At 35.5% G+C, this 27,894-nt stretch overlaps 1 protein-coding gene across 3 annotated transcripts; it reads right to left on the bottom strand.

The window, feature by feature from the left end:
* Positions 1-575: 575 nt before the first annotated feature.
* Positions 576-27,606, bottom strand: LOC129264874 (uncharacterized). Of its 3 annotated transcripts, none has more exons than XR_010294099.1 (17): positions 27,042-27,583; positions 24,601-24,785; positions 22,294-22,364; positions 19,996-20,159; positions 19,438-19,544; positions 18,675-18,784; positions 18,012-18,114; positions 17,514-17,600; positions 11,416-11,558; positions 10,963-11,072; positions 10,406-10,575; positions 8,412-8,518; positions 6,983-7,124; positions 6,366-6,449; positions 5,968-6,077; positions 4,570-5,323; positions 576-3,379 (listed from the first exon to the last, which is right to left on the bottom strand). XR_010294099.1 is itself a non-coding variant. In XM_064102067.1 (16 exons), exons 1-16 carry the CDS (start codon positions 27,358-27,360, stop codon positions 5,281-5,283), a joined length of 2,055 nt encoding a protein of 684 aa, XP_063958137.1. In that variant the 5' UTR covers positions 27,361-27,606; the 3' UTR covers positions 4,237-5,280. The 3 variants fall into 3 exon arrangements, 1 of the variants encoding a protein (XP_063958137.1); XR_010294100.1 differs by having other exon boundaries at positions 4,728-5,323; XM_064102067.1 differs by lacking the exon at positions 576-3,379 and having other exon boundaries at positions 4,237-5,323; positions 27,042-27,606.
* Positions 27,607-27,894: the final 288 nt, after the last annotated feature.

Raw genomic sequence — 27,894 nt, 5'->3', positions numbered from 1 at the left:
TGTTTTGTCATTGTTCTTTTGTTTGTGGTGGGGGGGGGGGGGGTAGGGGTGTTGGACTCATCCTGGCGATAGCTAAGACAACTACCGGTTCCCTCACCGAATATGAATTCACCGAAAGTGCACTTGTATAGGGATTTAAACTTTTTAAAAAAGACCAAACAACTACATATGAATAGATGTATTGATGACAAGTTTCCAACAAACAGATATCATTTTTTTACATTAATTCTTCGTCTTTCATGCCATGACCTATTCATTCTCAAATTCTGTTCCCACCTATCTCTCCACTGTCATATTTTTCAAACAAATACACATTCTTCACTTCTTGTTTCAGTGACTCATTCTTTCACTCCCTTCTGTCTTATACTCTCTCTCCATCTCTATTAAGATGTTCAACCATCCAATGACCATAGGTAATTCCTACTTCCCTATCTTCAAACTTAGTTTGGCCGGGTTTCCTACTGCTAAAAACATATTCCAAGAAGAATGGAAAAATAATCAAGAATTCATGACATAATACTAGCTACTCAAATATACACCAAGCCAAACAGAGGGAATGACAATGATTTCCTGACTGTGAGAGTATTATTCATTTTATTTTACATTCTCATCAATAAACACATTTTAAACATACAAGAATGTAATCAAAGTCATAAATACACTGAATACTGCTCTTGCTATAAATCTTGGTCACGAAGCAGAACGCATTGAATGTGACCTGTGGCCATAAAAGAATCATGGTTCATATCAGAAAACTAATACTATTTCAGGATGTTGACAAGCAAAAAAAAAGGGGGTTTCATTCCAAAATGTAAAGGCAATTTTGGTTAAATTTCTACTTTATGCATACCAACCTCACAGCCAGTGGTGCGTGCCTTTGGTATATAACAAACACAGTGCCCCCCGACAAATCTTGGGGGAGGGGGGAGGGTGCTTCACCCCCAGCACCCTTGTTTTCAAGTGCCTTGACTATTGTGTGCAAATTGTACATTTTATCTATAAATTTAAACTTGTCTATTCTCACTTGATTAATCCCATTTTTTTCCAATACAACCAATTGAGTTTAATGTTCAGCTCATATGATTCATTTACAAAATTAAAATAAGTTGGAAGGGGACTAGTACACAAATGATCAATTAAAAAATTTATGTGAAGGATCTTTCAATTGGCCGAATATGTAATTGAATTAACAAAATAAACTGTAGATTTCAAATTGGAAAAAAACACGTCTTTATGAGAATGAACTATGACATTCCAAATTTCCAATAAATCTGACAAACAATTAACCAATGTTTAATGCCTCAACAACACATGGATCCCCCATGCACTTTCATATTTCAATTTTGTCAAAGGGTGAGTACATTAGGTATATCTGTTCATATTCACAAATTTGTATTTCAAGATAAGCACATTTACTTGACATGTATGCTGTTGCCTTCCCACTATGATATTTGATAAAGAGATATGTAAAGTTTATTCAATATACATATCATACATATACTGAAAATCAAAACATTAATGCTATGGTATGATTGGTAAACACAAACACACATACATTGCCATAACAAGCAGTGATATAATCAATAAACAAACACAAACAACTAATAATAAATAAAAAAAACAATATCAAACTGTGCCATATCCACTAACCTGGGCCAGATGCAGACAGAGTTACTATTAGTTTCTACTCTACAAAATCAAAGTTTATTTTCAATAATTTTCAATATTTTAGAAAATGTCCATGGATTTGGGTTTGCATTGTCCACAGAGTACATGTCATATTGTACATAACATATCATCAATTTCAATTAATATCCTCTTTTAAAGTCTCTTCAGCACTAAAAGGGACTACGGGCCCTGTTTCACAAGCCTTTTATCAACATCAAATGCTAGAATGTCTATGACAAAGTGCTTTCAACCAATCAAGTATCACTATTTCAGCAGCTTACACCATTTTGTATAATCCAAATTTATTTTAGCCTCGTTTTGTCATTATATCCTGACCATTACAAATGTTTTGCAAAATATCTTACTGACAGATACAATAATGCAGACATCTGTAAACTTGGTCACGAATATATATATATATACATATATATTTAAGCTAAAAATCTTGATTCAACAATTAAAGCTTCTTAATATGACACTGCTAGTATGCTGATACAGAGAAAATGTTCTAACTACACATTAAGAGTTTATCGTTATTGGCACTGCATGCAATTAAACTAATGTTGTATGAAACACTCAATAAAATAATAATTATGTAAAGTTATCTGGCTTTGAGGGAGATATACTTCTAAATATATATATATATTAGATAGCCAAGCGCGATCGTTCCATAGCGCGTCATTCGATATGATCGAAATCAATGTATTTTCCCAGCCGGTCCACCTTCGATGAATATATTGACCAGCTGGTCCATGAATATATTTTTCTACGTGTATGGCGCCCTCTTGTGGATTAGATGTTACACATTACACGGATATAACATACGTTGGACTAAAGTAGCGATCGTTTGCAATCGATCAACACTCTTCAAAACGTACCGGACCGCGGAATTTAAGTGAGTCCTACGATACAACGACGAACTTAAGGCCTTCTTCAGTTATTTGTGTAGACAGGATTAACTGTCATTTCTGAAATTCTGGGGATTTATTTAACAATTTCTGGATATGAGTGGAGCCAATGAATTAACAGTTAGTTTTGCAGATAGAGACTGAAGCTTAGCTTACTTTTAACTTTTAGTTTTGGATTTGGTCTAACGTCAAAGATTTGTGGTGATGTCTGATGAGCAATGAGGAATAAGATCAGCTTTTGGACGATAAAGTAGATCTAGATTTAGGCCTAGAATCGAGGCCAAGATCTAAGTTAGGTCTAACTTTTTACCGTGTTAGTTATAGATCAAGGGTAGAGTCTAAAAGTTAGAGAAATCTAACGTTAAATCTTGCTAACGACAACGTAAGAAGTGTTAGCCCAACATTAGTTAGATTTGGTTCTGGACCTGGTTCGACAACAGAAAGATCAGGACCACCACCAATAGAAGTCTGACATAGATCTAACTTAGACAATAATGTTTATCTCATCCCCAATTAGATCAGAATCTGCACCTGATCATGGCTCAGCATGCATTCTCGATCTGACTTGGGTCCTGGACTCTAAATTAGATCTAATAAGTTAGGCCTAAACCAACTTGATTTTGATTAGAAAATGGGCATTCAAGGCGCTAGACTAACATTACTTTCACCAGTTCCATCAGTTACTGTGAATATCATACACAACTAATCTACTGCAAGTACCGTACGTAGACATAATTTTAAGTTTAGATTTAATGTTAGATCTATCTTCATCATTCAAGGCTATCTAATATAACAGATATTGACTGATGGGGTGTGTAAAAAACATTCTTTGGACCGCGTAAAGGATTTATGTTTTCCCTCGTGATCATATTTTCACTCAGCGCCGCGCGCTTCGGGAAAATATAAATCCGGCGGTCCAAAGAATGTTTATATTACACACCCCATCAGTCAATATCTGTATAATATCATACATATATTTCTCAAAGTAGTCTAATATCATCTGAGTCGTGATAAGGGCAATATGGGTCAAGTGCAGAGCTCCCAACTTGAACAAGTACCTTTCAGTAGTTTAAAAGCTGAATTTTTTTTCAGAAATCAGTATTTTCAAAGAAATAGCTTAGAAAACAGATAAACTGAAACTATAGAAATCAATATTTTGCATAAAACCATGAGTATTCTGATTTTTCAGTACTAAATACAGAAAATCTGTACTGCACTTTGTGGTACCTTCTAAAAATTAATCCCAGTCAATATAATTATTATTACCTACAGCTGGATAATGTGTAATTGAAGCTATTGTTTGCAGCAATAAAACACCCATTTTGAATTGCACTCAGTCAGTAGAGCGGGGGTTGTGGATTCCGGTGACCCGGGTTTGATTCCAACTTGGTGCGCTAGTGCCCTTTGGTAAGGCATTAATCCTCATTACAAGGTCCCTCGGAGAGGACCTTAAGATGTTGGTCCTCTCGTTGCTTGCTTACAAGCATTTATGCTTTCTTAGCAATCATGTAAAAAATCACCACCATTTACCATTTGCCATTACACCAGTTTGCCGATTTCAGGGTATTTATATCCTGGCTAAGCAATTATGACGTAAATTGATACAGCACAGCTTTGCAGCAAGCATATTGCACCCATACACTTATGCATACACAATCTTGCACCTTGGGTTTTCTCCATGATCTGATTATGAACTGATAATTTATTTAAGAGGAGCAATATGGGCATTGCGACGTATTTTGTGCCGAGTTAATCAATCAGACGGACAAAATATGTTTTCAAAATGGGCGTTTTAACAATGCATTAAAAACTCATATTTTGGACTGTTTGATATGCCTATTCAGTATGAGAGCATATTAAAGCCCTAAAATATGGCAAGTGTCAAATATTACCTATTATCACAATCATATTAGAGAAGTCCATGTTTTTTCCTCAAATGACTGTTATGTTTGATAAATATTTCCAATATTTTTGTTTATTTAATATGTAGCGCCTTGAGTGATGATTCATTAGAAAGTGCGTATAAGAAATACTTATTATTATTATATCCCACAGGCTCATGTACAAAACTTGCTGTTCAATATGGTATTGTGTTGCATAGTCTCCATAAATATACAAATGTACTAAATGGAATGCAATGCGTAATGATACTAAATGATGTCATAAAGCGGTACATGTAAGTTGCATAATCTATAATAAATATGATTATATGAGTATGATAAGTGACATTATGCTCATTCAATTTTGTTTGGGGGGGGTGTAGATCAACGATACTATTGGATGGCTTTATTTCATGGAATAACAGAAATATTCCACTCGTCAGGGTCATTATCACACTCGTCCTGCAATATTGGCCCAATCTTATGGAACATAATCCGGTATCCCATTCTGAAACATTCAATATCACACAATTATTGACTCCTTGCAGATTAACTCATTCTACATTCATGCTGAAAATTTGGTTAAAAATTCAAATATAATTTTGTTCATTCTGTAATATGAGCAAGAGCAGCAAGAGTAACAAAATACAAATACAATGTCTCTTAAGTGAAAGCAAGTGATTTCTTGGCACCATTGCTACAGTGGTAAATCAAGCAGATTGGGTACAAGCTACAAAACTTTGATTGCATCACTTGTATCATCTTTTTCATCATGACGTATAGATGCACAGAACAGGTTTTGACTGGGTTGCTGTCTTTTGATATCAGGGCCTTCCAGGAAATCCCATTCTCATTTTAGACAAGTAACTGAGAGAGGAAAAGAGAGATCAAGGCAACCAGAACAATAAGTTGGAATTGAGTAGAAACAAAAAAATCATAAAAGCACTTTATGATTTTATCAAAATCGGATGTAAAATAAGAAAGTTATGGCATTAAGGAACAGAAAGTAATTTTACAAAGCAGATAGATTCACAAAATGGTGGACACACGCAATTTCTCTTATTATATGATAATATGAAATATTTTGATTTTTGTAGATTTGATAATAAAGAAGCTCCTGATTAAATCATAGTAAGTTTAAAAATCTTGCCATTCCACAAGTTCAAGCAAGAGTAAAATCATGTTTTAAATTGAAGGATGAAGGAGTATTGTGAAAACAAGCAAGATTTAAAATACCAGGACAATATCGTATTGTACATCCGATAACATTCAAATGAAATTTTCAGTGTGTTGCTTGTTTAATTTTTCTCTATCCCTGCTGGGGTGGACTTTTAAACTGAAACATCCAACAATCACGATATTAATACTTGTAACTAATCATTGCCAAGCTAATAAGCAGAATATGGTGGTTATAATAGGGTTCTACTTCTTGATAACATCACTACCTGCTCCCCTGAACACAAATACATGTAGTTGGTGAATAGATGTGTACATGCTGTAGGTCTACTTACTGTGGATTGTACTGTTCTATTCTTCCTCTGAGGATGTTAACACCAAGAAAGTTACCCAATGCATCAAGGCACTGGTTAGCTGCTGTACTCGTCAATGCATTGTCACAACCCTGAACAAGGAGAACATGGAAGAAAGAAAGAGGATAAGAATATGTGGGTCACGAGAGCAAGAGTACAGTGGGTAAGAGAGAGATAGAGGAGGAGAAAGAAAATGTTGGAGATATAGGAGGTGGTAACACAGATATAACTGCATAGCAAGAATAGGCAAAACCAGGCAATATGCGGTTTAAAAAAATGAAGAAAAGAAACAATTGATTGGGGACATACAGACATTTTTAGAGAAAGATATAATCAGAAAAATATATCACAGATATACACACACAGAACATTTTACTCACCAAAGCTTCAAATATGGGATCAAAGAAAGATTCCAGATGAGGCTTAAAGTGTCTTTTCCCCAGGTTTCTTCCTAATACAGGGAGCTGCAAAAAAAAAAACAACCATATAAACAGAGAGAAACTCACAAAACTCTTTGTACTCATACCATGTTTCTTAGAACAGTTTTAATGCCACACACAAAAGACAAAAAAGGGAGGCAAATTTAAGGTCTGTAAAAGTGAGTTCCGAGCTGAGCTAGATAAATACGCCCTAGGAGTCGTAAATGAATCATTTAGTCTGGTCATTACACTGCAAAAACACCAGTGTTGACTTATCACAAGCCTGGTATCTTTATCGGTCCACACCAGAGAAGTGTTGAAACAACACCAGTTAAGAATCAAACCGATATTGGTTTAACACCAATGGCAAATTGGTGTTAGCCTTATGCCAAACCATTGTTTAAACACCTCTATGGTGTGAGCCGATATAGATACCAGGCTGGTGTTAATTTAACACAGGCATTTTTGCAGTGTAGATTTTTATTCAAATTTACACAATGTATACACCTTTCTGAGGAGTACTCCAGTCACTCACCAGTCACTCAAGTAGCTATTCCAGCCAATATAGTTTCACTCACCTGTTTACAAACTGTTTCTAGAAGACAGACATGTTGTGGGTAATCCTGCTTTCTGCTTGCTTCTGCTACAAGGGGGAGTAAGGATGCTACTTCAGCCGCCAGGGATTCGATCGAAGACATCTCTGATAGCAGATGAATATATCTATATGAATATCAGAGAGATAACTTGTATGAGAGACAATTTTATCATAATAATATATTCAACATTTGGATTGTGTTTAGAACTCAACACAAATGTTTCTAAAATTGACATTTATTTACCTCAGTTACAGCATAGCTACTGTTATCACATGTTCAAACATTCCATTACCAATTTACCTAGACCTGGATATAGAGTGGCAGCTGTCAAAGTCAAAGTCTTGTTATTTCAGCATCAAGCTACTGAATAAAGTTGGGATTGATCAATGCCTCCAAAATTTCCCCATCACATATTCAAATATCATTCTTCATATCTTCACACAAAAAAAACAAAAAAAAAATTGTTCATGGACAGTTGAAGCATTGAATAGTGAAATGGATTATTTGAATAAGTTTCTAAATTAAGAAAAGACCAAAATGGAGAAACTGAGCACGGCAATAATGAGGAGATGGAAATTTATTGGGCACACACTAAGGGGGGAACCTGCAAGCATCTGCAACACAGCATTGACCTGGGAACCAGGAGGGAAAAGGAAAAGGGTCAGGCCCAAAACAAATTGTTGACGAACAGTAGAAAAAGAAAGGACCCTGGCTGGATGGAGGACAAGGACAGAAGCCAGAGCTGTGGCCTCTGATAGGCAAAGGTGGAGACGTTCGGTGGAGGCCCTATGTGCCACTAGGCATCTGGAGGATAGGTAACAGGTAACATATTGTTGATTAACAATGTTAAGAAAAAATAAGAATTTCAGAAAAGCAACTTATCAGAAATATCGATTAGGATGAAAGGAATTTTTCAAAACAAACGTAGATTACACAAGGCTACGAGCTAAATGTATAACACATGTTGTGATGTATATGAGGTGTAATAAAAATGCACCAGTCTGATTTTCTTGATTAAGGTCCTGTATGGAAGAACAATTAACTATCAGATATATATGTATATATATAGCACACTTTCCATACTAATTAGATATTCTAAGCACTTCAGTGAAAATTAATAGCCCAAAATAGAATACAGGTTAAAAACCTTAATGAAATAAAAAATTCTGTCTGTCAAAAAGCAATCTTATAAAGGTATGAATTCAGTATTTCCTGAATGTGATTACCAATGTCTGGGATTTCAAACTCTAGGTGACAAAAAACAGTTCAAAATTTAATGCAGATTAGGGTTAGAGTTACAGTCAGGTTATAAGTTTGGCTTCATGTACAGATTATAGAATAAGAGCAATTGTCACCAGATCAAACTTCAATGAATCAAAATGTAAATGTTATGATGATAATGATGACTTACCCATCACACTTTTCCCATGGTTCTGATGGTCTTCTGAATTTGTGATCCATACAGCCTCCCTCCCTACCACGCCCCATCTTAGGAGCTAAAGATCCACATGAATACATCTACAATCATTCAAAGAAAAAAGACATAAATTGTGGAATAATGAATAACAAAAGATATGTATAGCGCACGAATCCACCTTGCTAGGTGCTCAAGGTGCTCCTTTATTACCCCGGCTCAGCTGGTCTACCGATTCCGATGTGCACAGCTTTTTGAGGAATTACTTCCTGCATGTACCCCGAGTTGAGTGCAGCACAATGTGGGTAAATTTCTTGAAGCAAAACATGCCATTGCTTGGAATCAAACCCACATCCTTCAGATTGAAAGACTTAACCACTAGACTACGACGCCCCCACAATGATGAACATGAAAAGCAGGTACCATCATGGGCCCTATTTCATGTGACTTGCCACACAGACAGTATTTAAAGAGGGCAAATGGCTGGCCATGGGTCTCTCTTAATTCTGATATAAACAAACAAACTTGAAATATGAAACCCGAAAGCGATACAAAGTTGTGGTATTAAGACTAGAGGTAGTCTTGGACCTGGCTGAGGCCTGCTTTATATTGATGTTATTGTATGCAGACCCAAAGACCCAGTCAAACCCACTGAGCTGATGTCCAATGCGTCAGTGTAATACAACAAAAGCAGAACATGCTGTAAAACCTCCCTGCTCCCCCCGGCCAAGGCAGAGGGAACACATGAAAATGCAGGCTGAGTACTGCAATTTAGTCAGGCCTCAGACAGCTTGGGGCTAGCCTGCCACTTTTGTTAAGGCCTGTTACAAATTGATATTAATGTGTTCAAAATTTACAGCCATAAATACTTGATTGGACAAGTGCAAAAAAAATTACAATTTCTTGTTGATAGCAATTTTGTGAAGGACGACTTGAATTGTCTCATGTTTTAAAATTTATGTTATTAAAGATATGAGGTAGAGCTCAGACTAAAACTCTTTCATTTGATTTAATTCATTCATTCTATTTCATATTATTTTTAGTCTACTTGAAAAAAATAAAGATGTGGATATAGGAGAGATTCTTAGAAACCACACAGAACAGATCATATTTAAACAAAACATTACATTGCACAGTGGGATAGCCTTTCTTTGATTTATGAATACAATTAACTTTTTTCGCTTTGAATGATCTTTCATAATTAATACAAAACCGATTCTAGCCACACAACAGTGCAAACTGTGACCTGGATTCCTCCTTGTTTACAGATCTAGTGTACATTACACAGGAAGGTAAAAGGGGTATGCATGTAGATTCCTTCCTACCTGAGAGTAATTTAGTGTATATTACACAGGAAGTATGGGGAGGAATATGTAGATTTCTTGAGAGTAAATATCACTCTTTGACAGGTGGAATGTGGGAAGATGCTCTTCTGATAGATTTCTTGTTAATTTCTTGACAGATTAATTAATTGCTTGTATATTACTCTCTGTCCCAGATATGTTAATTACAAATTTCTTGATTATAAGTATACTTCCTGAAGGTGACTTTCTCTAGTTTAGTGACCTTATGCAATACAGTACAATTCTTTCATTATCTTCTGAATTTCCTTTTTAAATCCTTTATTACTAATACTAAGTACCACTGTTGATTATTTATCATTCATATTGCAAAAATTATGAAGGTAAATCTAAGGATTGAATTAATAATTTTGCTTTTTAATCATTTTTTGTTTTTCTTTATCACGATGATCAATTATGTTTTTTCATAGTGAAAATAAAGAAATATTGAAATAGGGGACTCTTCGGATTGTTTTCCAAACTTGACTATAACACAACAGTAAATGGATAGGGATCCAATATCAATGCAAAATGCATTCAACAATGTTTCTTTTTTTTTAATTCCAGAGAATCTCATTAAACTAAAAACCAACAACAAAGAGACATATTAATCATCAGAATCATTTCTAGAGAACTTCATGACAAACCAACCTGTTGATTTGAATGTAGATCCATATCATTATCTCTGAGCTGTTTAACCAATCCATATGTGGCTGGACCTTTATCAAGACCGCTATACCTTTCAGATGTCTTGGGTTGATTCTGCAAACCCTTCATGCCTTCTGCAACCTTTACAAGAAGAATGCTTGAAGCAGCTTCACCTGTAAAGAAATCAACAAAAGAACAAGATGGAGACACAGGCTAACCTGAAGAAAGTGAAAATTGAATAGAAAAAAAGACATGACATAATACTAATGTGGAGTGCTTAAAAAAAGATGTATCTGTAACTCTATATCACACTTAAATTGATAATAGCATGTAGTATAATAGCACATCATCTAATTGGTCAGAAAATGAATAGGGGATACAAGCTACATCAATGCGTTAAATAATGCAGTAAGCATTGGCGCCTCAGCATGACCTTAAATCATAGGAGTTCTAAAAATATTAAGAAATGCCACCCTGATGTGTTTCCGGTTGTAATGCACCCCCATTAAATTCTTGTTTGAAGTTTTTTTGTTTTTTTATTATCCCCATTTCATACCTACCATAGGCTCTTGTGACATTAGCCAGGGCTGCCGCTGCACCTTGTCTTACAGATGGAATGTTGTCTTGTAGGTTCTCGTAGAAGAGGGGATAAAGCGCATCCATGCTCTGTCTGATGAAATAAAACGAATGAATGTTAATATCAAGGTGGTCTCTCCCCTCAACCAAACATAATAGAAATACAAAATTACCTCTTGGACAATTATCAGGGTATACTGCAGAAAATGTGAGTCAGTAATGGTACTTGTTGACATCAACTTCCTGTCATCAACAGCACAAATGAAAAGTCTATTCCAGGTTTACTGAACAATGAGATAATTTTCTTTTCTTTTCTGAAATGTATTTGTAAATTCGAAGTCCATTGACATATGCACTGACACAAAACTTCTCTACAATATCCAAATCCAATAAGCACATTGCAACAAAAAATATAAAGCAACATCAAACAACCGTACCTTGATTCTTCTGGAAAGCATTTGATGAAGTTCCCACATGCAACACACGCAGCATCTCTGACTGGCCAGCTATCATCTTTGAAGCATACTAGAAGAGTGTCTAGCAGTCTAGGAACATGGCCACGTACAACATCTTGCCCTATCTGCAGAATGGATGAAGATGTCAAACATTCATTGCACTCATTAGCGGGGGCTCTTCTTAAATTGATTTACATGAAGAATTCTATGAAATAAATTTTCTAAATTCTATGTACTGTATTAAGCAACTACATCAGCAAAAATGTGTATCAGCACTGGCATAAAATTCAAGCAGCAAGTCTATTGTTCAGGGGGGGGGGGGGGGTGGATGAACTATTTTCTCATTCCCCCCTCACCCACTTGAATAGAGAGACATATATCTATGCCCAGGTGTATCAATCACTCTGTTTGAATGATAGCCCAATCAAGGAGGTTATACTTAGCTGGAGTCACAGCAGAATTTTAAAAAAGCGTTATGCAACGAATGAGAAAGGAGCCGAAATTAAAGTGCTGCTCCAGCTCTTATTGCTCGATCTTGCCAAAAGACGCTTATACACTGTAAAAAAATGAAGTGCTAATTTAGCACTCACAGTGCTTGTATAGTGACTGCACTACGAGTGCTGATTTTCTAGTTTAAATTAGCACTTCACTTTTTACAGTGTATATGTTACAAGACCGTAGCTATGAGTGCATTTAATGCAAAACAAATGTCCTTTAAGATCTGCCCATCAGGATCATTCAAAGATAAAACTAGCACATCAATGACGTGGAGCTCATCCGGCATCTCGCAACGAAATTTAACACAATTTTAATTAATTATATTGGTGACATAAATTGAGGATATAGAATTGAAATTGATGAAGAAATGACATAAAAGCATTTTTTGTGATCTATGAATAAATTTCATATAAATTAAGCATAAATAACTTTCTAGTCAAAATTTCTTAACTCTGTGTAGAACCTTGGTGAACCTCATGTAGCTCTCAGATGGAACAAAAATAATCAAAATCAATCAACAAATAAATAAGTAATTTTTGGTGAGTTTTGAAAATATATGAATAAATTAGCATATTTCATGAATTTCAAAATTCTGTGTTGAAATTTTGTATCACCACTTCGAGCTATCATATAAAGCAAACAAATTTGAAATTGATCAACAAATGAAGAAAAAACATTTTTTTTTAAATAAATTTTGCATAAATTAGCATAAATAATTTTCCAGACAAAATTTCAAAATGTTGTGTACAAGTTGGGTGAACCTCATGCAGCTCTACCAGATGGAAGAAAATAAATCAAAATCTGTCAAGAAATAAAGAAGAGGCATTTTCTGTGATTTCTGAATAAATTTTGCATAAATTAGCATAATTTTCTACTGAAAATTCCAAAATTCTGTGTAGAAGTATGGTGAACCTCATGAAGTTCTACCAGATGGAAGAAAAAAAATCAAAATCGGTCAACAATTTAAGAAGAAAAAGCATTTTATGTGAATTTTTAAAAATATGAATAAATTTAGCATAAATTAGCATAAAAATTGTTCTAGTCAAAATTTCAAAATTCTGTGTAAAAGTTTGGTGAACCTCATGAAGCTCTACCAGATGGAAGCAAAAAATTCAAAATCGGTCAACAAATAAAGAAGCATTTTTTGTGAATTTTGAAAAATGCGCATAAATTAGCATATTTAATGAATTTCAAAATTCTGAGTAGAAGTTTTGAATCCCCCACCTAGTGCTATCATATAAAGCAAACAGAATTGAAATCGGACTTGAAATGGCGAAGAAGTAGCATTTTGAAATTGTGGACGGACGACAGACGACAGACGCCACGGAATAAGCTCATTTGGCCCTTCGGGCCGGATGAGCTAAAAACCCTTTTAAATAAGTCATGAACATTCTGCCACGCCATTGGTAAGAGCTTCATGAATATTAATTCTCTTGGTATTATCAGAGATTTGAGAGTGGAAATAATACAACTCTCAATACTTGTTGACACCATAAATCATCAAATGTCATAACAGACGTGATATCCATTCTCTTTCACATCAACTAGCTGGAGATTATTGCTATTATCATCAGTGTTTTGGCACCAATCCTCATAATTGTGTACCACCTTGTAAATTTGAAATTTCTTCAAACTTAAAGAATGCAACCACATGCTAGTATGCATTGTTGAGGAACAGCACAGTACACTTCCAGTTACTCTTTGCTATACCCTCAAGAAAAGGCATCGTCAGCGTGGATTTGACGCTAATTTCCCCAACATTCCATGCCTTTTTAATAAGGAGGCCGGGATCAAACACTCCATAACCAATCACATCACCCATGACAAAAATGCCTACCCATTTGATCCTCTTAGCAACCACAAGCAGAATCCCACCACACATACTTGAATGAGGCATCACTGAGGAGCACACCTCTAGTAACTCTTTGCTTGTCTCTTAAAACATGGCATCATCATCAACTCAGCAAAAAGTAAATTCGGTGCAATCCTCCCTTGTACAAATCATTGATGAAAACTGCATTTGCCCTCTCTGGGAGGAGGTCAAGGTCATCAAAAATTTCCATGTTGCTGATTCTCTTTGCAATCTCAGAGAGTTTCTTGGACTATGTAAAATTCTGTCTCCATTTCATTCCTGATTGTGTAACCCTCACCTACCCACTCACCAATCTTTCAGCATGCAAGCAGAAAATCAAAGCAATCTATCTCGATAACACAGCCCTCAATGCACTCTTTGAAAGCAACTCCCGCTCATACTCTCCTTTCACACTCAAAACCAAACTTCCCACTCGGCATTATGGTTGATGCATCAGAAGTCATATATACACAACAAAAAAAGTAAGTCCCCCTAAATCAAATTGCTGTAACTTTTGAACGGAATTATTTTGAGATATGATATTTCGTAGGTGGTTTTCTACACTCATTAAGCAACTCCTGGGGGAAAATAAGATTGAACGGTTGAGTCATGCATGAGTAATTAAAGATTGAATAAAAAATGACAATTTTTGAAAGTCACAAGAGTCGTTTTTTCAGATTGTGCAAATACAAAGTTGGGCAAAAGTTGTTTTTAGGTGAATTTTATGGTGTTATGCTGTTTTACTATCCATCATTTAGCCACTCCACACACAATTTTGATATCGTATGTTCATGGTTGAGAGAGCACAATGTATTGCGGGGGCCGCGGAAGAGGGGGGGGCTTCAGCCCCCCCCCCCACTTTTTTCCAAAAGCATGTACAAAAATGACCATACGATTGTGATTTTTTGCATGGTCAGCCCCCCCCCCCACTTTGAAAACCGTTCCGCGGCCCTTGTATTGTGACGTATCACCATAGGGGTTTATGGTAGTATCCTCCACAACTTGTTAAAGTTTGAAAATGTTTGTCGCTCCCCCAATTATAGGCCCCTCCCCCATTTTAAAATTCTGGATCCACCACTGATATGTCCGTAAATTAAACTGATCATGAAAAATTTTTAGGAAAAGAATACATTTATGCAGTATAAAGAGTATTCATTCCTAAGTTTTCGAATGTGCTCGCTCAACCATGAAAATGTATAAAGTTCGGAAAGTGTGTGGTGATAGAAATGGTGGATGATAAAAACAACAGCAATTAAAGTCACATTTGAAACCGAATTTGCCCCCAATATTCACTTTATTACCCTTTAAAATGAGTCTGTGACGTTGAAAATACAAATTTTCCCATTTTGATGCGTGCTTACTCGTCCATATATAAACAAATCGATTTCATTTTTGCACAGAATTCTGCCAATAGGTTGATAAACATTACAAAGGACATTGCTAAAGACAGCCTTGAAAAAAAGTTCCACCATATTGAATAAGAGGTTACTTATTCTTAAACATATGCACCCATAATGTACACAAGTCTATGAGAGAGGAAGTCTAAATTTTTACAAATATGAAATGAAGGGTTTGTTTCATGGACGGTTTTTGTTACTTCTACCAACAGTTATTTCATGAAACTTCGCACATGGCGTCAGAGTAACACTATCCAAAAGACGCGCACACCAAAATAACCATTCGAAACGGCACAGAGTGGGGACAAGGCTTGAACTTTCTTCTCATTTGCATAATTTTCGAATATTATGTGCTCACTGATTCATTAAACATCAGGATTTTCATAAAAATCAAATCAAATGAACTATGCAAGGAGGTTTGTGACAGATATCCATAGTTACAAATTGCATTTTTTCCAATAACGTAAAAAAGAGCTAATCACATTCCACATGTTCATCCAAGCGTGAATGTTTAATTAAACGCCTTTGAATCATTGAAGCATGTTAATTGGTCATGAACATAACAGAAAAGTTGAGAAAATATCATTTTCAGTTACCAAAATGAAACAATACTTGCCTATGATATTTGAAAATCGTATTTTTGGTTTTCAATAAATGTTCATTGTACCGTGAAACGATGAATATTGTTGAAGATACTCTTCCCAAAAATAAAAGTTATCATATTCTATCATTTTTATTGATAGAGATGTGTAAAATCCAATTATAGCAAATTTGGACTTGTGTTTATTCAACCGTGAAATTTACCAAAAAAGTTGTATAATCTTTTAGAAAGTACCTTTTACAAGCCTTCTGACTATTTTTCATGATGAGAATGTGGAATTAGTTCCAATAAAATGGAATCAAAGTCATGATATTTGGCTTGTGACTTTTGAAAAGTGATATATTTGCCTTCTGACGGTGCTCACTGAAGCATGACGTAAAACACATCCATAACATTCACTCAGAGGGTAGCTTATAAAATTACCTACACACTAATGTAAAAATATATTAAAAACTCGCATTGGTTCGGAAATTATTGATGTTTGTTTAAGGGGGACTTACTTTTTTTGTTGTGTATATATATATATTTGTTCATATATTTTGTTTCATATAAATGAAACAAATATATTATCTCTTCAGAGAAATGAAACAAATATATCATCTATTAGGAGATGTCATCATTTGAACTTTGATCTGAATAAACTGGTTTCTAAAGGATAAAGAAAATTAAAAAAAGGCCCTACATAGGCACAGAAATAACTTCAAGAGAATGCAAGCTCAGCTGGGAAGCTTTCTTCCAGTAAGCCATGGAAACTGAAAGAAGCTGTAAGCTAGTTTCAAACATTGTTTTCTATAACTCAAACATACTCCATATGTTCTTTAGAGTCTACATAGATATAAAAAAAATATGTCTAGCATTGGTTTGATTCAAGAAGCATTCAGCAGCGGAACTCAAGAACGTGGATCCAGCTGTTATAAGCTGAACACCATGGCCAGCTTGCAGCAGCACAATACACAAACTTGAACATTTGAGACTGTAGCCTTCACCAAGGTATATGAAATAATTATCTGTCCTTTTTCAGAAAATATGTTAAATTACACTCACCACTAATCTGGTTGCAGCTAGAGTTCATAAAGTTCAGATAAAAACATTAATTCCTAGTCTAAAGTCAGATTTTTTAAAAACTTATCATCGACATCAAAGTAATGATGACGTCACACACAGCGAAAGTTAAAAAGGTGCATGCGCATACAATCCTTCAGAAAGCTGTCATCACATCAGAACCCCTGGGATCAAAGGAGCTACGGACTGCTGTGACTCCAGTTAAAGTGAAACCTCCATGATTGGACACAATATAATTTCAGTACAATCTACATTTTATACAGACCTTGTCCAAAAAATATCTAGCATAAGGGCTCAATGGGTTACAGAAGACAATGCTCTCTGCATATTGGAATATGGGAAATATAGTTATAGAGACTGAAAATAGTTAAAGATATTTTGAAGTGTTATTGCATGTTTACGTAATTCTATGTAATTTTTTTTTTTACGAATTTGCTAAATCAATTGAATTGAAGAAAATACACATAGTAGCTCGTCAAAACTTCAAAAGTAATAATGAAATTGATAATAAAATAACCCCACTCTTATTACAGAATTTCATAAGATCAATCACAAGCTTCTGTTCATTTTTATGCCAACACACTTATTTTTAAAATACAAGTCCTAAACTACAAACATATATACATTTACGAACTAAATGAAGATTGGATTCTAAGAGGCAAATATTTACCTTTGCACCAAGCTCTGCAATACATGCACATGCGGCTTCTCTTACAGCATGGTTGTCTGCATCGCTTGCTTCAATATAATACTCAACCTAACAACACAAGTGAATAAACAAAAGAAGTATGTCATGTAAGTTTACTGCTCCTTCTCTAATAAATAAGCAAAGTCAACTCTCCCCTCCCCCCCCCCTCCTCCTAAGTACATTTGCTTCCTCACAGGTCGAAACCATCACAATATACCATATACTCTTTCATTATCATTTTTCATAATAGAACAAAATATATAAATGAATAAGTTCAGAATTAACAATAGCCCAAAATAAAGTTCATATCTGTTGTTTTCTTCACATAGACATGACTAGAAAATGTATTTAGGATAATTCTTACTGATATGAAGAACGCTGTAAATGTTTTCACTCCCACAAAAGATGAAAAACAAATCAGATTCATCACGTAAATAATGGTTTATTTTTATAGAAAATTAAAAAAGAAAGCAAACTTACAACATCACCAATATGCTGCTCTACCAGCTCTTTGCCATGCAAGCCAGTAACCAAATGCCAAGTCTCCTGGGAATAGATTCTCACACCCTCTGCTACATAGTACCTGAACATAGATACAACAACAATATTCATAAAAATGTATATGCACAAACTTATATGTATTTGAGATGTTCTAGAGAACAGAGTAGGGACAAGGTTTACTTAGCCTGGGCTATGTCACATAAAAGTTGCAATCAATTGTACAATTAAGCATAAATACTGTATGTGTTGGTGGCAACCCATTTATAGAAATTACAATCAATGATTTGTAATGTTTAATTGTATCTGTATATGTCACCTGGTCCTAATCATGTTTAGGAATGTAGATTGAAATAGAAACGGATGGGTGGATCTTGTGTACATTGGGGGATTTTTTTTTTTGCATGGACACATTATGATTGAAATAAAAATGTTTCACTCTCATGCAATTTTCATTTTCTCATCTTGAACAGAAGAGAGCAGAGAATATTTCACCTCTCCATCACAGTCAGTGCATCAAATTTTATCATTTTCTCTTGAAAAAGGACATAATGCTACATACAATGAAAACCAAGCAGTGTAAAGAGTTCAATTAATGTGCTCATACCAACTGTTTTTAATAGATTATTTGAAAGTATTAAATACCTGTTGAGACACATTCTAGGAAGTAATGCAGGAAAAAACCTCTGATGGGCCGCAGCATTCGGTAGATTGACCAGGAACTGTCTTGTTGCAGTAGAAGCTGCCAAACGAACCTAAGATGATGATATTGAATTTCATTAATAATACATTTTTGCAGAGAAATGAATTGTGTTTTTGTCTTTTTCTTGCTTTATCTTGCTCATTTTTTAACCCTTTCATTTTCCTTTGCCATCCCCAATCTCCCCTCTCCCCTTATCTTTCTACCTCTTTCTTTCTCACTCTGACCTACATGTAACACGGGATCTATAGGAACCACATTCTTTTGACTTATAATTATTACAAATAAAAAATTTACAAATAGGCATTTAAACATGTACATGTATATATATCTTCAATTTCTATTCTAAAATGATGATATGGAAAAACCAATATCTTGGACATGAATATAGACAAAAACAAACTTCTGAAACATCACTACAAGCAGATATTCAACTGCTACTATTACAGGGTATACTGCATGAAAGTTGCAATTGCAAACTTGTCAGTCTCCAGAAAAAAATAAACAGTCTTGCAAACAATTAAAAAATCACAATTGATTGGTGATCTTCTTCTTTGTCAATGTTACATCGATCTATCAGTTGCAAATAATATTTGCAACTTATCCTTTTGAAACATTTCAACAGTCTATCAATGATTCATTGGCAGTCATACGCATAAAGCCATGAAAATAAAAATCAATCTTTAGTGCAGACCTCCTGAGACTCACCTGACTCCAATTGTCAGCCAATCCTGTGGCAAAGTGATAAGCCAGCTGGTCACCATGGACTAGGATGGTATTAATGGCATTTCCTTCACTAAGCTCCATCTCTTCATCTACAAAGGGGTGTATCATAAAGCTGTTTGTATGACTTATGAACAAATGGGACAGGTCATAGGGTGCTTCATCAAATTTTCAATCATATTGATTCTTTGACATAGCAGAAGACCAACTGATATTGGACTGGTGCCTATAAACCCAAATGGGGTTACATACAGCTCAAAAAATCATTCTTAGCATAAAGCTTGGTGTGTGTTGATATTAAACAACCCCCATCTAAAAAAAAGATAATAATTGAAAATAAATAAAAAATAAAGATAACGCTAATGGGGACCGTTTTGACTCATGCTAGAGCCCCAAAATAAACGGCATCATAAAAAAAGGTATAAAAGAAATGTATAACACTTGTCACTTTTCGCTTATAATTATAAATAAAGAAACTAAAGAACCAACAACCTATACAGAATGATGTCAGCAAATCTGTACTCAACCATTGGCATAGCTCACCTTGAGAAGTACCGCAGCTGACGAGAGTGGCACAGACATAGTATCCTGTTTCTCTTACAAAACGATTGGTGTGGGTAAGAGATTGAAAGATGAGGTCGAGTAGTTCCTGATCAATGAAAGGGAGAAAGTTTGAACCACATCCTTCTATCACAGACTGCAAACATCTGAAAATTAAAAAATAATAGGATCCCCTCTCTGGATAAGTAGATCACATACTACATAGACAAACCTATCATACATCTAAAGATACAAAATCCAAAAAAAAGGTGGAAAAGGCAAGTCCAGTTTTATTGACATAACAGATATTTATATTGAAATGAATGAATTGAGAGTGAAATTGATTGCCTTGAATAAAACAATGCCTGTGAGAGATCAACTGAGATTTCTATTTGTGACTTCTGAATAATTTTAAGGAAATTCTGAAATGTTCCAAATAAATGTCACATTTGACCTACATTAATGATAACTAGAGATGCTCGGCGGGTCGCGCAGCCGAGCACATATATCCCCCGAACTCACCGCGTCATCCGTCATTGCGATATATAGAGCTCACACAGAAATTTGACAAATAAATACAATTATCATGGCGACAATGACCCTAGCATGCAGGTCCCCCAAGCCCATCTACCATCCAAGTGTGGTTGAAAAGTGACTTATGGTTGCAAAGAAAGAGTCTTGCATGTAAATTTCAACGTTGACCTGAAAATGACCTTTGACCTTACCATGTGACCTCTGACTGCAGCATAACATGCAGGTCCCCCAAGTCCATCTACCATCCAAGTTTGGTTGAAAAGTGACTTACGGTTGCGGATTTAGGTGTCATAAGAGAGTCTTGCATGTAAACTTTAACGTTGACCTGAAAATTGCCTTTGACCTTTCCATGTGACCTCCGACTACAGCATAACATGCAGGTACCCCAAATCCATCTACCATCCAAGTTTGGTTGAAAAGTGACTTACGGTTGCAGAGTTAGGTGTCATAAGAGTCTTGCATGTAAACTTTAACATTGACCTGAAAATGACCTTTGACCTTACCATGTGACCTCTGACTGCAGCATAACATGCAGGTCCCCCAAGTCCATCTACCATCCAAGTTTGGTTGAAAAGTTATTTACGGTTGCGGAGTTAGGTGTCATAAGAGAGTCTTGCATGTAAACTTTAAAGGAGAATGAAACTCTTGGAGCAAGTTAGCTTTTGTGAAAGCAGAAAAATCAAAGAATAAGATCAACAAAACTTTGAGTAAAATAGGACTAGCAATAAAAGAGTTATGAGCATTTGAATGTCGAGATCACTAATGCTATGGAGATCCTCCCATTGGCAATGCGACCAAGATCTGTGATGTCACACACGTACAACTCTCCCATTCGGACACTGAAAATATACCCCAAAACATCTCTTTTTGCTCATTCTAATCATATGACAAACGATTCATCAATGATATAATGTTGTGAAACCTCTGTACTTGTCATCTCATAAAGAAAACACCTAACATTGTGATAGACTCTATAAAAGTGAGAATATAAGTGAAATAAGTACTAAAGTAATGAGGGAGTTGTACGTGTGTGATATCACAGATCTTGGTCGCATTGCCGATGGGAGGATCTACATGGCACTAGTGATCTCAATATTCAAATGCTCATAACTTTCTTATTATTCATTCAATCTTCCTCAAACTTTCAACAATATGTTTCTTTTATTTTTCTCTTTGATATGGATTCAGCTAGTTTCAAGGGTTTCGTTCTCCTTTAACATTTACCTGAAAATGACCTTTGACCTTACCATGTGACCTCCGACTGCAGCATAACATGCAGGTACCCCAAATCCATCTACCATCCAAGTTTGGTTGAAAATTGACTTACGGTTGCAGAGTTGGGTGTCATAAGAGAGTCTTGCATGCAAACTTTAACGTTGACCTGAAAATAGTGCTGCAAGTCAGGCGGCATGTTCGGGTTCGGTTCGGTTCGGCAATTTTTATCCGAACTTTGGTTCGGTTTGGGGTTCGGCAATAAATGCCAAATTAAATTTAACATATAAAAAAAAGTTCGCCGACCCACGAACTTATTATCTTGCGAACGATCTGCCATGCATTTATAATAAATTTTGTTTCTAAAAAGAATAGTTATGAAAATTGTTGCATAACTTTCTTTTGTTCTAAATTTAAACAAAAAATAAGTCATTTCTACTTTCATTTTTAAAATGAAAATAATAAAAAAATCAAAAGAAAAAACTATTGATAAAGAGAGAATCAGGACAGAAACAGAGATTAAACATGAACATTAACATGAGATTTTTAGCATACCTCATCCAAGTTTCCAGATTCTTCCATCCTGCAGTGTCATGAAATATCTTATCTGCATTACTGCTGTGAGACTAGGGTTAAAAACAAAATCAGATTAAATCGAACTGAGAGCTACAGTCTCATGGTGACTTGACCCATATACATGTAAAGTGTGATGAACTGTTCAATCTTTAACCTTTCTGCTTGTCTGATTTTTATATCTTTTTTTAATCTAAAACCATCTGGGTTGGATTACCCTTTGAATATAGGTCATATCATCTAATACCCATAATCTTAAAAAATGACATGGCAAATGTTGAAAGTTCAATATTACATTTTTTCCAGTATGGTATGACCCTTGTCTGCAGATATGTACGTGCATCTGTGTAATTCAAATCCAAACAAGACAAGCAACAACCACAATATTTTGTCTGCAATAGAGACAGGCATTATTTATTCACAAAATCTGGGTCTAAATAGAGAAATATTCTTTATTTCAGACAGCTAATGCACAGGACTAAAAGATGAAATGCCTTTTCTTCTTCATAACAAGTGGAGCGCCTATGGCAGTCTCACCTGTATTACGCGATTCAATTAGTGCTGACTTTGAAAACGACTATAGAATAATCATTCACAAAACACACCATTCATATGCTATACAATGTTCATTGACTCTAATGACATTTGACCTTGGTCGTGTGACCGAAGACTTGTGCAAGATGATCAGTGATACTTGATTACCCTTATGTGATTTTAGTTATGTCCACAATATATACATGTACTTTCAGAGATATATTTAAAAACAAGTGGAGCACCTCTGGCAGTCTCACCTGCATCACGCGATTCAATATACATGTAGCAGCAGTGCTGACTTTGAAAACTACTGTAAAATAATTATTCACAAAAAACACCATTCACATAATGATACAATACTATGTTCATTGACAATAAATGACATTTGACATTGATCATGCGACCTAAGACTCGTCAGTGAATGACAGTGATACTTGATTACCCCTATATCCACATTTTATAAACTATCTATAAACTTTGAAAGTTCTGACAGCAATCTAATAATTACCTCCAAAATGGCCAAAGTTCAATGACCTTAAATGACCTTTGACTTTGGTCATGTGACCTGAAACTCGCACAGGATGTTCAGTGATACTTGATTACTCTTATGTCCAAGTTTCATGAATCAGATCCATACACTTTCAAATTTATTATGGTAATTCAATAGATACCCCCAACATGGCCAAAGTTCATTGACCTTTGACCTTGGTCATGTGACCTGAAATTCACACAGGATGTTCAGTGATACTTGATTACTCTTATGTCTAAGTTTTATGAACTAGACCAATAAACTGTCAAAGTTATGATGGTAATTCAACAAATACCCCCAACTTGGCCAAAGTTCATTGACTCTAAAGTTTCATAAACTAGGTCCATATACTTTCTAAGTTATGCTGTCATTTCAAAAACTTAACCTTCGGTTCAGATTTGGTGTTGACGCCGCCGCCGTCGGAAAAGCGGCCCCTATGGTCTCACTCTGCTATGCAGGTGAGACAAAACTTAACCCAAGGCTTAGTAAAGATTTCGTTTTGATTCCCCCAACATAATCCAAGTTCATTAACCCAAAATAACCTTTGACCATGGTCATGTGACCTGAAACTCACAAAGGATGTTCAGTGATACTTTATTACTCTTACAGTATGTCTAAGTATCATGAACCAGATCCATAAACTTTCAAAGTTATGATGGAAATTCAACAAATACCCCCGACATAGCCAAAGTTCATTGACCCTAAATGACCTTTGACCTTGGTCATGTGACCTGAAATTCAGGCAGGATATTCAGTAATACTTGATAACCATTATGTCCAAGTTTCATGAACTAGGCTCATATTCTTTCTAAGTTATGATGACATTTCAATAACTTAACCTCTGGTTAAAATTTGATGTTGATGCCGCCGCCGCCATAGGAAAAGCGGCACCTACACGTACAGTCTCGCTCTGCTTTGCAGGTGAGACAAAAAACCAGAGTGGAGAATGAATAGACACGCTGTCACCCTTGGGCAAGAATTTTAATTTGAAAATGATGATGGCCATTGTAAAAATTCTATATTCTACTCTTGTATTCTATGAAATATTTTTCATACACTTTAAAGCACAAAGAACATGATTACATAACGTTTTTGTGGAGTATCTGAGAAATTCATGTGTAATTTATCTCCTACATAAAGTCAAATTTGAGTTGGAGAGACACAGGGCCCTGTTCTTACTAATGGTATATTGTAGTGGTAGTTTTATTCAAGTCACTGTCTCTTACATGATCTGGACTTGCCCCTCCACCAAGCTTCTCCACCAGATGACCAACTTGGACTAGTTCTTCATGAGAGGAATCACTGAGAGGGGCTCTTTCAAGGTTGGACTTCACTCCATCGAGTATTGCACCCTGACACTGCAGATAAACTTCACACCCGAGCCATTTGCTCAATGATCCGAGTAATTCACCTTTTTGGAGGGAGAAAAAAAAAAAAGAATTGGATCATAATATATATAGATGTATACATGTTTTGAATAATCTGGTCATAAAATTGCTTGAATTTAACTTGGGCAAATATTCAAAAGAAGGGTTCAAGCTAACATTTGAAAGTTTTCAATGGCAGAAAAAAAGCTGCTGAAAACTGCTTATCTAATAAAAGAGAGCCAATGGAGTAAATTAGAGAGTCAAAAGGGGCCTAAGCTTTCGATCCTAGCAGAATCTTCGTCGGAGGCAAAATGACAAACATATAAAGTGGAACAAACATAATATAGACCATAGACATGCAACAGCAACACTAGAAACAAGGAGATAAAAAGGGCATTAGAGAGTTGTGATGACCAATCAGGTTAGAGAAGGGGATGAAAGCAAAGGAGTAGGCAGACACAAAGGGAAGTCAGTGTAAGGCCAGTAAAAGACCTTAAGCTGTGAGGGATTAAGACAATTGGGCAGGCAACATCAAACAGGATCTGGAACAAAACAGTGATAGGGGGTGTGAGGAAATGATGAATAACAAGAGAATTAGTGAGAGGTGGGTCAAACAGGTTACAAAGAAAGGCATAATAGAGTGGGGGAAAAAGGGAAAGAAAGGGGATAAGAGTGGGGGAAAAAGGGAAAGAAAGGGGAACAACTGATAATGTGCAAAAGACATGTATAAGTATAAATTTAAAAAAAAAATACACATAGATATAAATATATAGTGTAACTAGTATTGTAAATCCGCTAGGGGTGAGGGGAAAAAACCCATAATGCTATATAGTAGAAACAAGACATGTATATATGAAAAGGGAGAAGCATATTGCCTAAAAGGGTAAAGTAAATATAGAAGCCGAGGTTGTATGAGAGAGTGGGAATGTATATGAAGAAACTACAGCATACATGTAACTAAACAAAATAAATATATAGTAAGTCAAAAAGAGGTGAGTAGAGAAAAAATATGTTAAAAAAATATATATATGTATATTACATCGCCTGAATGTGGAAAGCAAAAATTGGAGCTGAGCCTGTAAGAGATATGGGAGGAATGTAGAGGAAGAAACTATAATATAACTAATCTAAAAGAGCTGAGGGGAAAAAAAAAATATATATATAGAAAGTGGATAGAAAAGACTAATCAGTCGTTCCCCTCTTGTTCAGGCCATGAGGTTGGGTGGTGCGAAGTCGTCGCATCCAGAACTTCTCTCTGCTAGTACGGACTGAGTCAGGACGGGTACCTAAAAATTCGATGCCCTGTAGCATCATGTCAGTGATGGAGTTTTCAATCAGATGATAGTACTTAAATTAGAAGTTTGTAAAGGTGAAGTTGTGTGGATGTTTCTGGATGACAAATTTAATGAGGCATTTCACAAAACTGATTCTAGACACATTTTACTGAATTTGACTTTTGACATAACTAAGGGAAAGGTCCCAGAACAGCTTGTCAGATAGGGTAAAAAATAAATAAATAAAAATTCTCTATTCATACTGCAAATGTTATCAGAGAAGGCAAATTCAAATTCAGAAAAATTTTATGTTTGCTTTTTTTAAGATTTCAAGAAATCGGATCCAATGGAACTTGGAAGTCTTTTCTAAAACAATCACAAACTTGCATCCATGCTTTTTATTATTGTTGTTATGATCCACCAATTCTATTAGTTGTTTATGTTATGATCCACTCCTACTAATTTAATAAGCTTTCAGACCCAGAGATAATTACAAGATTTCAAGGGTTATTTACAATTTTTAATCCATTTTTCATGTTAATACTCAAAATTAATAAGCTCTCGCTTGCAGGGTTGCTCGCTTGCATTCTTCCTACGCTCAAGAGATTAGAAATAACAATTAGGTAATTTACAAAATCATAATCAGTAAGAAATATAGAAAAATGTACCGGTAAATGAAAATTGAAATGGGGCAAAGAAGAGCGCGAGAAGCATAACCCATGAAGAGCTGGAGGCCTGACCCCTATGGCCATGTCCCATGTCATGATTTACAAATACAGTTTGAATAAACAAAAATATAATATTAAAAATAGTATACTCATAGAGTCATACAAACTGTTAATGGTTAAGAGCCCAAAAGCCATAGAGGTATTAGCGTAAGAAAGGAGAGGGGTTTCGGAACCAATGAATCCTAAACAATTTTTTATTCTTTTATTTTTCAAATTATATTCTCATTGCAGGGAATCATGGGAGCGTCAATAATTTGAAATGAATCTAACATTACAAGTTAGTTAAAATTAAATCTACCTGCTGCAATCCTAACACGGGCTTCACTATCACTCAGGAAATGCATTGCACAGTTCTGCATTTCTTTCAGAAAAGGTTTTGAGGTTCCATCAAACCCACTAAGAACCTTGGCTCCCATTAAAGCGCCATGTTTAGCCTCCCAGCTGGAATGAGAATCCTTCAGGGCGGACAAGAGCGCACTCTCGACGCCAGCGATCTCGGGTTGGTCACTGGCGCTGCTCCGCTGAAGCTTCATTTGCAATTCTTCAAGTCCTTTATCTCTGTCTAATTTTCTGGTACTGAGAAGTAAGTCAAGGAAACCTTGTTCTCCACAATGCATGTTGAATGTTCATGTATTTTACACAGAGCCTAATTAATTGCAATGTATCAAATAAAGTCAATTGTAGAACTGGATCGCTATTGTCTTGATTGAGCTGTGCACTGTGGCCGTAGATCTACTCGACTCGTTGACGCTGCTATGCTGCGCATGTATACTCTGTTGTCATATAACGCGTATGGCGTACGGCCGGCCGGCGTGGACAAAATACTCTGTACATCAATGTAAAAAGATACAAAAGCCGCATCTACCTGTGGTCGCACAATCTCGATACATATTAGTTACATATAAAAACAATAATTTCTAAGTATTATTAAAAAAAATGATTATGAAGTTATGAAATAATTATACATATAAAAAAAAGAATATTTAAAAACAGATGTACCAATCTCATATTTATTAAAATTGCTAAAATTTACTTTTGATCTGTGCAATTTGGCAACAATCAACCGGTCTGTGTCTCTGCTGTTGCATGCGTCACGAGTAGTGGGAAAGTAAAAACAAAGAATTTTTCGTATTTGTGGAAGACATTTGCAA

This window comes from Lytechinus pictus, chromosome 7, assembly GCF_037042905.1.
Source record: "Lytechinus pictus isolate F3 Inbred chromosome 7, Lp3.0, whole genome shotgun sequence".
Classification (NCBI taxonomy): Eukaryota; Metazoa; Echinodermata; class Echinoidea; order Temnopleuroida; family Toxopneustidae; genus Lytechinus; species Lytechinus pictus.
Note: the sequence above shows the minus strand (reverse complement) of the source record. Positions and strands in the feature narration are given on the sequence as shown.

What these genes read in the sequence shown, in the direction of transcription:
- LOC129264874 (XM_064102067.1), bottom strand. Translation starts at nt 27,360, where the DNA reads ATGCATTGTGGAGAACAAGGTTTCCTTGACTTACTTCTCAGTACCAGA. An exon ending in GAGGGGCAAGTCCAGATCAT is followed by an intron (nt 22,365 to 24,600) that starts GTAAGAGACAGT and finishes TTTTAACCCTAG; the next exon opens with TCTCACAGCAGTAATGCAGA. An exon ending in CCATGGGAAAAGTGTGATGG is followed by an intron (nt 7,125 to 8,411) that starts GTAAGTCATCAT and finishes ATATTCATATAG; the next exon opens with ATATATTCATCTGCTATCAG.